Raw genomic sequence first — 14,964 nt, forward strand, 5'->3', positions numbered from 1 at the left:
GAAGAATGGAAAGAAAAGAACAACTAGTTTTTTAAACCTCTTTAGCTGATAAGTATAAAACCTAATGGAGAGACTTCTCCCTGTGACTGATGGCCCTGAAGCTAGTAAAGTTTTTAAGATCACCAACTCTGGAGTCCTTCATCTGGGTTTAAATCCTGGCTCTACAATGACCTAGGCCAAGTTACTTAATTTCTCTGTGCTTCGGTTTCTAATTTGTAAATTGTGAATAATACCTCTTAAGAATTTTGGGAGGAAAAAATTAGATAACATCTGTAAAGTATTTGGAATAGTCCCTGACTCAGAATAAATGTTTAATAAATGCTTGCTGTTATTACTGTGGTGGTATTATCACTAGTACCACAGTCATGATTTTTACGGAGACTGTTTTGAGTGGTAAGTGGAAATCAGAGTTGCCTGTAGAGTCGGAGTGGACTGCCACCATGAGAAGGCAAAACCTTGGCTAGATTTTTAGCACTTTTGTGTATGTACAAGTAGTCCTTACTTTGCAGTTATGATAATGCACAAATTTATGTTACTTTGGTTTAAATAACACCAGTCCTGCAGCCACATGGTTCAAATTTTTGTTATCATGATATATTAATTATGAGTAATTACAGAAAGTAATAACTCTGCCGTTAACTCTTCAGTTCATGGTCACCACATAAATACAAGATCAGCGACTAGTCACATCACTTCCTTGAAGTTCTCTTGAAAATGATAACAGTGCATCTGTTACTTAGCTCACTCCCAGACAGCAAAGTGTGTTGTTGTGTTACCTCTGTATCACTCAGTGATAAACCTGCGTAACATTTCATAAAAATGGGTAAATTGAAAGAGTTGGCCAACAAAGATAAGAGTGCAGCAAAGAAATGAAAAGTGATAATGCTGAAAGTGAAATTGCATATGATCTTAGAAGACTTAGAAATGATGACAGCAGAATGAAGATAGGAAGAGACCTACGTCCTGTATGAAGCTATGGTGTCAACCATTCTGAAAAAGTCTGGTGAATATAAAGAGCACAATAAAGTCACTCTATCATCTTTAAGTTTCAGTAGGAATAGAAGGCTGCTCAGGGTTGAAATGGAATATTTATTTCTACTTTGGATTAAAGACTGCAATAAAAAAGAAAATTCTACTTAGTTTTGCTAGCATTCAGGCCAAAGTTTTAAAGTTAGTTGCCATGTTGAAAGGGAGTGATAATGACAAGACTGGAGATCATGCGGTTTCTTCAGCTGGGTTTTGGAAGAAATGTGATATAAGCATGCAATTGAAAACAATCATGCGGGGAGCCTGGGTGGTTGGTTTGTTGAGCGTCCAACTCTTGATTTCGGCCCAGGTCGTGATTTCAGCGTCCTGGGATTGAGCCCCACATTGGGCTCCATGCTCAGCAGGGAGTCTGCTTGAGGATTCTCTCCCTCTTTCTCTGCCCCCGCCCCCTCACTCACTCTCTCTCACACACACAGACACACACACGTGCACTGCTCTCTCTCACTCTCTCAAATAAATAATCTTAAAAAAAATTCATGTATCGTGATGGGAAGCAACAATGAATAGTATGCATGTAGCATGGCAGAACTTTTACTGCACTATACAAATAACTTTGCAGGATTTGAATAGGACATAAATGGAATTATAAAGAAATAGGACCCTGGGAATGTTGACATTGCCACTGTTCAGTGGAATCTACATAGGCAGCCAGAAGAACACAGTGAGGATTAATTTAGCAGCATAAGTAAGGAAAGTGTGATGAAAAGGATGAATGTCCTGGAGGAAATGACAGCAAAAACTTCACATTAAAGGAACCCTCAGATATTTCATAACATTGAAAGTGCAAAGGATAAAATATTGGAGGCTGATTCAAATTTAGAAAGGAATATGAGTGTTTATCAGGGCATAGAAAAAAATGGTTATTCTGTATTGTAAATTATACGAGAAGAAAGCAAGCTCTATTCAAACTCAGTAATTGTTTCCAAAGAAATAAAACACTTTAATTGTCAATGTTTCTAAGTGCTTTAAATTACAAAGTACTAAATAAATAATAGTTTTACTTTTTTTTTCTTCATTAGTTGTATACTTATAACTGACAGCAAAGAGTTTTTGAAGTTTTGACAAAAATAAAGATTGCAGAACAATCATAATTGTCCCCACTGATCATAACATCATTTTGCCCAGTTCAGCTTGTGTGGTTATTGTCATGGTTCCCCATACTGTGCGTGGTGAGGAATGTCTGTGTATCTATCTCTGCTTGATCCTGTTAGTGAGGGAAAAACAATCCCGGCATTTCTCACCTGGGAGGCTTTTCCAACTGTCTTTTGCTCTAACTTTTTTAGTGTGAGACTGACTGGATTCTAATTTTTACCAAATTTAACTTTTCGTGTTCTTGGATATTCTGAAAAAGTATGATTGACTTACAGCTTTTCTTTGTATTTCTGTTTACCTCCTTCTGACATACTGTCACTGTTTCATTTTTAACAACAAAAGTTCAGTTAAGAGACAGTGTTCCTTAACAGACACTGGTAGATGCTTGCCTCCTTTCCTTTTCCTTTCTTCTCTTCTTCGTTTTTATCCATAGTCTTTATGGAGGTAGATAGAATCCTAATCATTTGATGGACTGAAAGCAAAAGTAAAGCAATTTAATTTCCTGGTACAGAACATGAACATATCATCTTTGGTTTTTATTACTTTTTTCTATCACTTAAGTCTAAAGCAGTGCTAGCTAGATATGCTGTTTCGGTGTTTGTATGGATGCTAACTTGGTATTAAAAACTGTTTAAAGCTTTGTTATGAGTAGAAACTCAGAAGTATTATGGAAGGTTAAGTTTTCTTTTCTTAGTAATAGTGGCAATTGTAGGGGCATCTGGGTGGTTCAGTTGGTTAAGTGTCTGCCTTTCAGCTCAGGTCATGATATCAGGGTCCTGGGATCGAGCCCTCCCACCCCACCCTGTGTCGGGCTTTCTGCTCAGCGGGGAGTTTTCTTCTCCCTCTGCCTCTGCTCCTTCCCCCGCTTGTACACTGTCTCTCTCACTCTCTCAAATAAATAAAGTCTTTAAAAAAAATAATAGTGGCAGTTGTAATACTAATGTATAATTGGGCACTGCTTTATAGTTCACAGTGTACTTTGACCCTGAGGGTTTTCGTTTCACCTTTACGTGAACATAGTGAACGTGTAAGCAGATAACATTTGTATTTCAGATCTGTCGAAAGTGAAATGTTGCAGTGTATAACTTGCCCTGGGTCACATGGGGAGTTTATAATCTTTCCTGATAGGCTTGGGAGGTGATAGAGTATAATATGTAAAAGATCTGCAGTTTTGGATCATGGACATGGGCTCAAATCTCAGTTGTTTACCTTAATACCCGTGTTGTTTGGACAAATCACTTCTACCTTCATGAAAACTAGTTTGTCATTTCTCATATGCAGGTTGTTTTGAAATGTAAATGTAGCAATATGGTAATGTCTGACTTAAGGCATTAAATAGTATATGCTAGAATTAATGTAATAATATTAATATACTATCATTATCTCATTCTCAGGAGGTTTGATTTCAGATTTTGGGCAGTTCAGCTATGTACGATATTATAAATAGTGTTGGGTGTGTATCTTTTTGGCTTTCTTAACATTCTGTACTTACAACGATCCCAGAACTTACCATATCAGGTTGTAGTTCCCTGTTTACTTGTATTTTCCTCCTCTAGTAGACTGTGGGCTGCTTGAGAAAATAGGTGTGATGGCAGTTGTCTACATTATTTATAGAGTTAACAAGAATAGGTTGAATGCTTTGACCGCCCCAATGAAATACTTAATATTTGCATTAGGTGTTTGTGGTACTAATAATATCTATCTAATTACTGACACATTATTCCTAATAGACCTCGCTTGTCTCCACGGGAAACCTCATGTGCTTTAATGAAATACAAATTTGGAAATGACTAATACAGCTTGATAGAGAAAGATGGTGCAATTTTCGTGTTGGAAGAACTCCTTAGAATTCATCTGTTATATCTCTCCCATTTTCTAGAAGAGGAAGCAGAAGCTCAAGAGGGTTAGGTGCTAGGGCATCTTGGTGGCTCAGTCAATTAAGTGTCAGCTGTTAGCTCAGGTGTTGATCCCAGAGTCCTGGAATTGACCCCGAGCCCTGCTCTCCGTCTCCCTCTGCCTCCCACTTGTGCTGCCCTTCTTTCTGCCTCTCTCTCTCTGTCAAATGGCGAATATAGATTTTTTAAAAAGGGGGTGTTAGGTGCTTTCTCTAAGGTCACACTTCTGGTTGGTGGCAGGATTTTTTTTTTTTAAGAGTTTATTTTTATTTATTTATTTGAGAGAGAGAGAGAGGGGAGAGAGCCTGGGGGGTGGGGGAAAAGAGAAGGGGGAAGGGAGAAGGACAAGCAGGCTTTGCGCTGAATGTGGAGCCCAACTCTGGGGTTGTCTCACAACCCTGAGATCATCACCTGAGCCAAAATCAAGAGTCGGACTCTTAACTGACTAAGTCACCCAGGTGCCCTGGTGGCAGGATTTTTAATTTATAACCCAGGAAAAGAGCAGTACATCAAAGATCATCAGAATAAAGTGATAGCTGTTGCCATTTAAGGAAAACCTAAACCTCCAAGGCTCTTTTTGCAGTAGAGTTTAACATGGGAATATTAAAAAAATATAAAATTGTACCAATTTCATCATTCGCCTGCAGTTGCTTGGCAAACAAAATGATAATAAGTTTTCAAAAAGAGCAAAAAGAAATGTAGGGAGGATGCATACTAAATTGTTAACATTGGTTCTTAGGGGGGCTGTTATTAGCGAGAAAAAGGATAAATTATGTTTTCTTTTTACATTTTGGTGTCCATTAACTTTTTACAGTGAGTACATAATAGTTTTGTAACTTAAAAATTCTGTAATATAGAAAATTGTTCTTTAAAAAACTGTGAGAGATACAAGTCAAAGCAAAGCATGTAGGGAATGTGAGAGAAGTCTTCTGTCCTCATTGACTTTTTTAGTTGGGGGGGCCAAATTTCATATCTGAAAAAGAATTCACTTTTTTATTCTTGTTTAGCAAGTATTTAAGGGAATGGTAGAAGAAATAGTACAATGAATTGCATAATTAACATTTAATTTGTAGTGTTTATTCTAGGAGTTCATAGGGAGATTATAGCAGTATATAGTAATTGTATTAAAATTATGGCTATTAGGGTATTCTTTCTTTTGTAGTAGATTACATTTTGTTCAGTGGCACAGTAATATGTTTGGAAAGTTATCTTCAGAGCTCAGTGACTTTATCTGTGTCATGTACTTGATTAGTTTTGCATGCCAAAGAGAGCCGTGAGCAAGGTATCCTCAAGTACTAACAGGAAGTTTATATTATTTTACCACTTAGTAGAGTCATATTGGGATAGGACTTATCTTGTTCATGGAAGAACAAGATATGCTAGTAGAAAAGTAAACTTTTGGAAAATAACAAGGATCAGATTATGTAGTGACATGTCAGTTGTCAATATTTTGAAATTTAAATAATCTTAACATACTTAATTTATTTGCATTCTGTACTCCTGTGTGAAATGTTCCATAGCGTATTTTTAAATGTTGGAAAACTATAATAAAAACACTCTAGTAAGTGTGGATATGCGTTGTTGGCAGAGGGATCCTGAAGACAGGTCACACTGCCTGTAGCTTTACAAGATCTATTTAAGAGGCAAAAGAATTTGAGTAAATTGTTGGATTTCTCTGGACTGTACTTTTCTTACTAAAAAGCAGAATTAATAATAACCTAACAAATATGAAAATGTTGGATTTAGCTGAATTTTAGAGCTTATGAAAATCCTTCACAAATACAGTACTAGGGGATGTAGTAGATGGGATTCCTAAAGCTTCTATAGCATCAGGAAGCACAGAACAAATAGTTAATTGTATATATAGTATGTTGGATAATATCTTCACTAATACAGTGGCACATTTAGTAATGAGTTTCATATAACTTTTTTTCAAACTTAAGGTATAATAAATATTAACAGGCTACTCAGTGAAAATGACTGTTGAAGGCCAGGGTAATTGTTTCTGTTAATCTGGCTTGATACAAAGAGTGAGCACAGTCTTATTTTTTTTTAATCTCCTTTTTTATTTAATTGGGGTAGTTGATTTTGACTTATATGTTTGAAATAACTCCAAGGCAAATGAAGTCTCACTTCTATGTAGAAACCAGTTCCTATCTCACTACTGTATTTTGTTTCAGTCAATAATTTGTGGCCATTTTTATCACAGTTTCTGATGATTGGTAACCTTTTACATGCAGAAATAAAGATCTGGGAATTTAGATAATTTATTTCTATGCAATTTTATTATGTATCTTAATTCTTTTCTATAGTGTTTCTTTTAAAAAGCTAAAGCTATTTGTAATAACAGAGCTCAGATTGTGTAGTTATTATAAAAAGGCTTTTTGCTCACTGGGCTTTTATTATATTCTTGATACCTTATTTGTCCTTTTTTTTCCCCCCCAATATTTTCAGATGTTTTGGAATGTTATTAAGCCCAGGTCGAAACGTGAAGAACAGTGACATGCATTTACTGGATATGGTAATGATAATCTTAAGCACATTAACCAAGTATAGCTGATAGTTAATTTATATTTTAGAAGTATTTTCTATTTTAAAATTTTGTCATATTGTCAAAATTGTTTCTAACTTTTCATCTGTATGGTAGTAATAATTTTGGAAACCCAAACTTAAAATTACTTATGAGGGAGAGATTTAGAAAAATTTCCATCAAAAAGTCATATGCAAATTGAAAGCAAATGAAAGGATAGTGTTACGACAATGTCCATTTATTCATCTGGTTGGGTTCTTAGGAAGATATCTTTTCTTTGAGCCAAAAATAACTAGTACATGATTTTAACAGGCATATCCAGAGTGAATATAGTGCCTTTCATTTATTTTAATGCACTGTTATTAATTTGAGTACTGTGATGAATGCTTTTGTTTTCTTTAAAGCATTTCCCTTCCTGAATTTATCTTCCTTTATTACCTGTCCTTAGCAAAGTATATTTATTGTAGGATTGGTATTTATTTAAGGAATTTTCTTGAAGGTTAATATATATTTGAGAGTTGGTATTTGATATAAAAATAGCAATTATCTTAACTTTTAAACAGGAAATACCTTCTATATTGCACTTAATGAATATATTTACCTTGTGATTTAGATATGTTGTAGGAAAGTCATCTTAGAGTATCAAGTAAGTATAAAATAGTAAAATATAAAGTGACTTAACTGGGATTTTAATACTTAGTGATAGCAAGCACAACATGTTTTTAATCTTTTCAGCTTGAGTTCTGAAAATGTCAATTAAATATCACCAATTATATCATTTTTTTTTCATGGTAATGTCACATTGATTTTCTAATGGTCCTACTGGAAATGGTTTTTTCAGCCTTTTTGAGCACATAATTGTGTGCCAAGCATTGTGTGGAGTGCTGGGGTTATAGATACAGTAAAACATAGCTCTTAGCATCTGTGGGTTTATAGATTTGTGATGAAAACAGATCTCTTAAGTATGTAGCTATGGCAGTGAGGTAAGTGCTCTCCGGGAGTTGATACAGTGAGCCACAGAGATACAGAGAAAGCATTTCACAAAAAGGTAAGGTTAAAGACAACCAGATACAGTGAATGTGAAAACAGATTAGCTATTGATCCACCTCTCTTCCATCCTCTTTACAACATATCAGTAATAAAGTGGTTTTACCTACGGCAAGCCATAGCATTTTGGAGTCCTGAAAATTCCATGAGGAGGCAGTTCAGGGACATTTAACACTTACAGGTTCCTAGGTCTTAGTCATGGTCTTTCAGAGTTTAAAAGATTAAGGTGTATCACTGGCAGAGATTTTTTTTTTTCATAAAACCTAAATGCAGATTATAGAATTACAGATTGGCATGAACTTCTGAGGCCCCCAGTCTTGAGTGTCTTACTTGAAGAGTAGTCCTCTACTTTGAAGAGTCCATATTGAAATCAAAGGGCTCATCAGCATTGAAGCTTCTGTTCAACAAATAGTTGGTAAAAGTGGGACGGTTTATATTTGCAGTTATCAAGAGTTGTGATTTGTTACTGATCTTTGTGCTATCTTAATACATGGTTATTGAGCTTTGGCTAGACTACATTTCATAAAAAGGAACTTACTACCTTTTAATGAAGACTATGGGACAGTTCTGGTTATTATAAAGTTATTTCTTTGTAACCACCAGAAATCATATTCCTTATAACTTTGCCTAATTAGTCTTAGTTCTGTCCTCTAGAGCAAGATGTTATGTTCTTCTGACTTGTTCAAATATGTGAACACTTCGAAAACAAATTTCACTGTCTTACACTTGATTCTGACAAACTTTGAAAAATCCTGCAGTTATATTTAATTTCAGAATTTGCGAGACTTTTCTATTTATCTTGAATAATTTTTAAGCAATGCTGACTTTTCTTCCCTTTGAATATTTTCTAATAAGATGAATTCAGACTTTTTATAAATTTATAAATTTAGTTTAATATAAGATCTACATGAAAGAGAAAGTCATATTTATAAATGAAAAAATATTTTTCAGCAAGTAGATCACTTATATATATATATAGTATATAAACAAAATCATCTATAAGTAAAATTGGGTTTTGGGGGGATACAAATAACAGATTCAGTTTTCTTCCAGTAGTGAGAATATTTTTGGTGAAGATACTTGTAAGAATAAGGAAATGAAAATTTTTGATCCACAGCCATTGATACTGTTGGTGAGAAAAATTTTCTTCTACCCTTCAACGTTCTTCTGGCTGGTCTAAGAATTAAATTGGCAAGAGACAGTTTAGCAGGAGAAAATTCAATTTAATTACATATGTATGGGTACTCCGTAAGAATATGATGCCTACAGGCAGTCAGACAATGAGGCTTATACGCCATTCTAAGCTAAGGAGAAGGGGTAGAAGTTAGGGACTTCAAAGGGAAGGAAGACAATTCAAAGAAGATGAAAAAAAGTAAATGTTTGGCAGACAAATGTTTGGGAGACCACTCAGAAACAATGGGACATATGAATTTTAACAAATAGCCGTTGCCAGTTTCCTCTCTGACTACCTGACCTGCTTTATTTTATACTGTAGTTATCTATGTTGACCATAAGGGGGGAGGCCAAAGGTTCTTCCTCAGCCTTTTGTTTTTTTTTTAAATAAGCAGCCTAAAAATAACCACATGTCAAAGAGATACATTTTGGGTGGCAAAGTTTGCTTTCCTATAGTACCTAGGGAAAGCCTAACAGCAAGGTACCAAGAAGAGCTGAAAACTCAGTAGAGCCCGGTGTCTTGGAATTGGAATGCAATTTAAAAGTCCTATAAATGCCTCAGAAAGCTTGTGTATCTTTACAATTAATCATTTATTGACACTAGACCAGTCAGTGAACTCACAGTTACAAATACGTTTACACTGTAATCCAGTATGCTTGTAAATCTGTATGTGTGAAAAAAGCAGAAATAAGATTTTCATGAAACAGTTCTTACTCCTTATGCATGTAAGGAACTCTGCTATTTTTTCTTCTACTTGATTAAAAAGTCTAGTCATAATCCACTAAATTGACTTTATGATCCACAAATGGGTCACAAACTGCTGCTTAGAGAACTGACAGGCTAATGTTTTCCAGAGTCAGGATCATTTCGTTTTGTTTTGTTTGCTGGATACTTACAGGCATAGACCATGGCTTAGAGTAGGCTCATATTTGCTTAATGAATGGATGGATTAGCATGAACTTACATTTTTCTTTTTTTTTTTTTTTTAAGATTTTATTTATTTATTCGACAGAGATAGAGACAGCCAGCGAGAGAGGGAACACAAGCAGGGGGAGTGGGAGAGGAAGAAGCAGGCTCATAGCGGAGGAGCCTGATGTGGGGCTCGATCCCATAATGCCGGGATCACGCCCTGAGCCGAAGGCAGACGCCCAACCGCTGTGCCACCCAGGCGCCCCACATTTTTCATTTTTTCTGTGTATTTTGTCTTTTCAGTATCATGCGTCTGCTTTATGACACTATCTGGCTACTTGACCTTAGCTAAAGCTTGCTCATTACTTGAGAGTGGTTCACTATATGAACCAAAGTTTCTATTTAGTGGCTTACTATATGATTCTCTGGCCTTTGTCTTATGGCTTTTCTGCCTGTGTTCCTACTACAAACTGCCACATTCTGTCTGTATTTCCTAATCTGTTTTCCTAAGAGGAGGGCATCTAGTGGTTCCACCTGGCCTAGTTTGGGCAGAGACCTTTGTTGTCCAGATGTCCCTTACGGGCTGTGCCTGATTTTGTTAGCCCTGCTTGTGGTGGGGGCAAAGGAGTCAGGAAGAACTCTTCAGCAAAGATAGTTAAAGAAGGATTTTTTTTTTTTTTAAGATTTATTTATCTTAGAGGTAGAGTAGAGCAGGGGTGGGGCAGAGGGAGAGGGAGAGGGAGAGAAATCCTCAAGCAGCCTCCTCTCTGAGCATGAGCCTGACTTGGGGCTTGATCTCACAACCCCAAGAGAGTTGGACACTCAACCGACTGAGCCATCCAGGCGCCCCAAGAAGTATCTTTATAGAGGCTGGGAGCAAGCCAGGCTGTATGGTGGAAATGTCTAGTTCAATAACAGAAATGCCATACTTGATGAGGAGAAACTTTTATTGAGGGCTTTTGATGTATAAGACAGTATTACTGTGGTGGTGTATTGTGAGGACTGCAAAGACCTAAAGCTATGGTTGTTGAATTAGGCTATTTTGGTTATAAGGAACAAAGATCCATTTAGAGCACCTTAGAGACAGAAGAGGTTATTGATCTTCATGAAATCATACCCAAGGTCTCTGCTATCTAGACTCTTCTGTCTGCCTCACCTCCCCCCATGGGCTCACTCGTTCTTTGAGCCTCTTTTTAGCTTGGGCTCCTGTTCTTTTTCCATGGCTGCCCCTGCCCCCAGGCCTCTGGTGCTTGCCCCCGTCTCTTTCTGTACCTCCTTCCCCGTCTCTGCCTCTTTCCTTCCTTCTGTCTCCTCTTTCTCCTTCTCTCATCTTTTCCGCCTTATCCTCCTCTCTTCCTCCCTGCTTTTTCTCTGCCCTTCTCTCCCTGTTCCTCACTCTTGCTCCCTCCTTCCTGCCTCCCAGTATCTGCCTGTGTGTTTGGACTGCATGATTATTTTTAACGAAATTTTTGTTTGTTTTCTCCATTTCTGTCTTACCACTTAGCAGTTTCCTAATACTCTGCTGTTTTTATATATTCTTTCCTACTTTATAATTTCCATTACCTTATCACTTCGTTTGATGTGTGGCCTGTCAGGGCCCGATTTCTTATTAAAATCTTTCAGCTCCACTGCTAACTGCCCACTTTCCTTGGTATTTGTCAATTGAAAGAAATATTTTGATTGGATTAGCTCATCTTTTTGGACTCAAGCACAACACAGCTTTTTCCAGGAATGGATTGGGTTTTTTGGGAGGTCAGATGCCCATTCTTGTTCTGAATGGGATTCTAATGAGAAGGTAGAAAGGATAGGCATAGGGAGGGAGAGAGGAAGGGATGGAGAGAGAGATGGAGACAGAGAATGAAGATGAATATATGAATGTGGTGAAAGTGTTGTGTGAGTTTCCTTTACGTGGCCTTGAATGTATTTTATCTCCAGAACTCAGGGTTCCTATACTCAGGCTGCCAGTTCGAGTGGTGAAATACCACCAATACACTAGGAAAATATACACTGTAATTACCAAATGACTGAAATAATTTTGTAGGGTTTCAGAGAAGCATCTGAGTGGGGATAAAACTGAAAAAAAAGTTTTTCTCTTTGTTTTTGTCTGACCCTTTCAGCACTCTCTCTTCATAATATGAGGAAATGGCTACAGAAAATGTAAAGTACTGTGGATAATACTCTTTTGCACACGCACATACTTGTATGCTGTGCTGTTCTCCCGTGGGAACACCTCTGAATACTACCCCCTTCCCATCCCGTCCCGTGCACATACATACACACAGCTTTATGGGATCCTCCTTTCACTATAGGAGCTGCTTGCTACTTCAGTGAGAGTCAGGAGAGCTCTCGGTGGACATCTTAAGGGGTGGAGGAGATAAAGAAGGGGAGAAGGACAGAAGGGAAGGAGGGAGCAAGTAAAAAGGTAAAAGGGAGACAGTTAATCAACTTGGGTGTTGATTACAAACCTTTGTCTCCTAGCGGTGATTACTGATCGTAAGAAAGTATACAAATATGTGATAATAGATAATAGAAAAGTTTCAACTTTGAGAGGTGTTGTGATAAAGTAAATTAATATTTTAAGAATATATTATAAATTAGAGCATTGAAAGAAAAATACTAACCGCTTTTCCTTTGTTTAGCTATTCATTCAGTTAAAATATCTTCATTGATATCTATGCTATAGTTTTAATAGAAACTGGACACACTTGTATGCTTAGGTATGTGAAATTTTGACAAGCAACCTGAGATAACGTCAAATGTAACTTCATACCAATATTATGTTTTTGTGAGTCAGCATATAAAGGTATACCTCCTTTTAATCCAAGAGGTATTGCCTCTAAATAGAAACTCTGAAGAAACCTGTAGGAGAATTTAATATTGAAAGACATGCTTTTGTAGGGTGACAAAAATTTTACCAAAAAAAAAAAAAAAAATCCCATTTGATTGTAAGTCCAAGCTTAAAGTAAGATATAATTTAAAATGGTGATTTTCTTGAAGTTTATATTCCCAGTGATTTTTGTCTGAACTTCTACAGGAATCCATGGGAAAGAGCTATGATGGGAGGGCTTATGTTATTACTGGCATGTGGAACCCCAATGTACCAATATTTCTGGCACTTAATGAAGAAACCCCAAAAGGTAAATTTTCTCACAGTATTCATTATTATTTACTTTAAATTTTACATTATGGTCAATGTTATTTTGCTGTGGTTTTTAGAATTCTTGTGCTTATTTAAAATGAAGTTATTTAGATTTTAAAGTTTTTTTTTAATACTTTATGCATTTATGGGGAAAACCTCTACTACTCAAAAGAATCTTCCCCAAAGACATGTGAATTAGTTTTATTAGATTATGTAGAAGGTATTTGGGATTTGTGTTTCATATGCTATCACAGAGTTATTTTACTTGGGGGTAGTGATGGAAGAGTATGAAAGAAATGGTGAAAGCAAATTCTGGAATTTTGCATATCTTTGATAACTATTCTAACTCTTTTTTCCTCATTGTAGGTTACTTATATTTTTTCATTTTTTAATTGTTCCAATCTTTTGACCTTTGGGATCTTAGTAATGTATATTCAGAATTTTATTTGTGGTAAACACTTTTTCCTAGTTGTTTACTTTTTCATTTTGTGTGACATGTCTAGTGTTAAACAGATAAATTTATGAGTGGCAAATAGTACATTTGTCATTCTTCCTATTGTGTTTATTTTTATTCCTACTTTAGCCAGATATCTGCTAATTGTCTATGATTTTTATCCCTCTGTCATCTGTCCTTAAACTAAAATTTAAATTTTTACCTCATGAGTTACAACTAAAGTTACGTTATACTAAATGCTTTACTGTGATTCAACCAATAATTATTGAGAAAATAATGGATCAGTAGGTTTGATCTTTCATCTAATATTAGTTACTTTATACCCACAGTAGATTTTTGGTTAAAGACAAGAGCATTAGTGAATACTGATATGGAAATATATTAATGAGCATTAAATAGTAATTAATAAATTTCCTTAACAAGAGTGTATACCAGTTCCATAAATTGCGTGCATTTGATCATGCATCTATTTATTTCACAATGAGGGCTAAAAAGAGAGAAAAATAATGATGATTATATAGCCTTTCATGTATTAGGGATAAATAATTTTTACACCCACAGTTGTAAATTCTGGAGACAGGCTTGTAAAGACCTTCTGTCTTATAATCATTCAGAAAGTAAACATGAAAATGGGAAAAATAAGCCAGTTGATAATTTTGAAGAATAAAATATAGGAACTTCAAATAGTAAGCTAAAAAGCAATTTTTATCTATTTTTAATGTAACACATAGTTCGGTTTAATTTTGTTTTTTAATACATATTTGGTCTTCTATTTTTTCTTTTTCTTTATTTATTTGGGAAAAGAGAATGAGTGAGCACATGATGGGGGATGGGGAGGGCAGAGGGAGAGGGAGAAGCAGTCTCTCCGCTGCGTGGAAAGCCCAATGAGGGGATTGATTCGAGGACCCTGAGATTATGACCTGGGCTGAAGGCAGACACTTAACCAGCTGAGCCACCCAGGCACTCCTATTTGGTCTTGTATTAAAGGATAATGTATTTTAAAGTTCATTTCTTCTATTAAAATGAACTTAATGTAATACTATATTAAAATAATATATTTTTAAGAAGATTTTATTTATTTGACAGAAAGAGAGCACAAGTAGGCAGAGAGGCAGGCAGAGGGAGAAGGAGAAGCAGACTCCCCGTTGAGCAGGGAGCCTGATGTGGGACTCAGTCCCAGGACCCTGAGATCAATGACCTGAGCTGAAGGCAGATGCTTAACTGACTGAGCCACCCAGGCGCCCCTTAAAATAATATTCTTGGGGCGCCTGGGTGGCTCAGTTGGTTGGGCGACTAGCTCTTGGTTTCTGCTGAGATCATGATCGTCTCATGGGTCATGAGATCAAGCCTGTGTGTGGCTCCAAACTCAGGGGGAGTGTGCTTGGGATTTTCTCCCTTTGCCTCTCCTCCCCCTCGTGTGTGCACATGTGTGCATGTGCTCTCTCTCTCAAATTTAAGTAAGTCTTAAAAAAATATTCTTATCCAAAAGCTAATGTATTTTAAATTTTAAATTATTTCATATGGGACAAAAAATACTGACCCGATTTCTAAAACTTCTAAATAATATCCTTGAGATTATATATTACTCAGAGGATTCATGAATGAGAGTTTGATATTTTTTACAGAATAAGTTGAAGCTCTGGAGATGAAATGTCTTGAATTTTTTCACTATACCAC

The 14,964-nt window shown here is 36.2% G+C and overlaps 1 protein-coding gene across 3 annotated transcripts in view; it reads left to right on the forward strand.

Annotated features, from left to right (window-relative positions):
- The window catches only part of RABGAP1L (RAB GTPase activating protein 1 like), a 713,371-nt gene that overhangs the window by 112,598 nt on the left and 585,809 nt on the right, over positions 1-14,964 (forward strand). For all 3 annotated transcript variants that reach the window (XR_005836374.1, XM_040636233.1, XM_008696595.2), the window contains 2 exons: positions 6,489-6,555; positions 12,729-12,831. Coding sequence is in view for 2 of the 3 variants with exons in the window: in XM_040636233.1 (XP_040492167.1) it covers positions 6,489-6,555; positions 12,729-12,831 (170 nt within the window). In the remaining variant the exon portion in view is untranslated. The remainder of the gene's footprint in view (positions 1-6,488; positions 6,556-12,728; positions 12,832-14,964) is intronic.

The sequence above is a fragment of the Ursus maritimus genome, unplaced genomic scaffold (assembly GCF_017311325.1).
Source record: "Ursus maritimus isolate PB19 unplaced genomic scaffold, ASM1731132v1 scaffold_2, whole genome shotgun sequence".
Taxonomy (NCBI): Eukaryota; Metazoa; Chordata; class Mammalia; order Carnivora; family Ursidae; genus Ursus; species Ursus maritimus.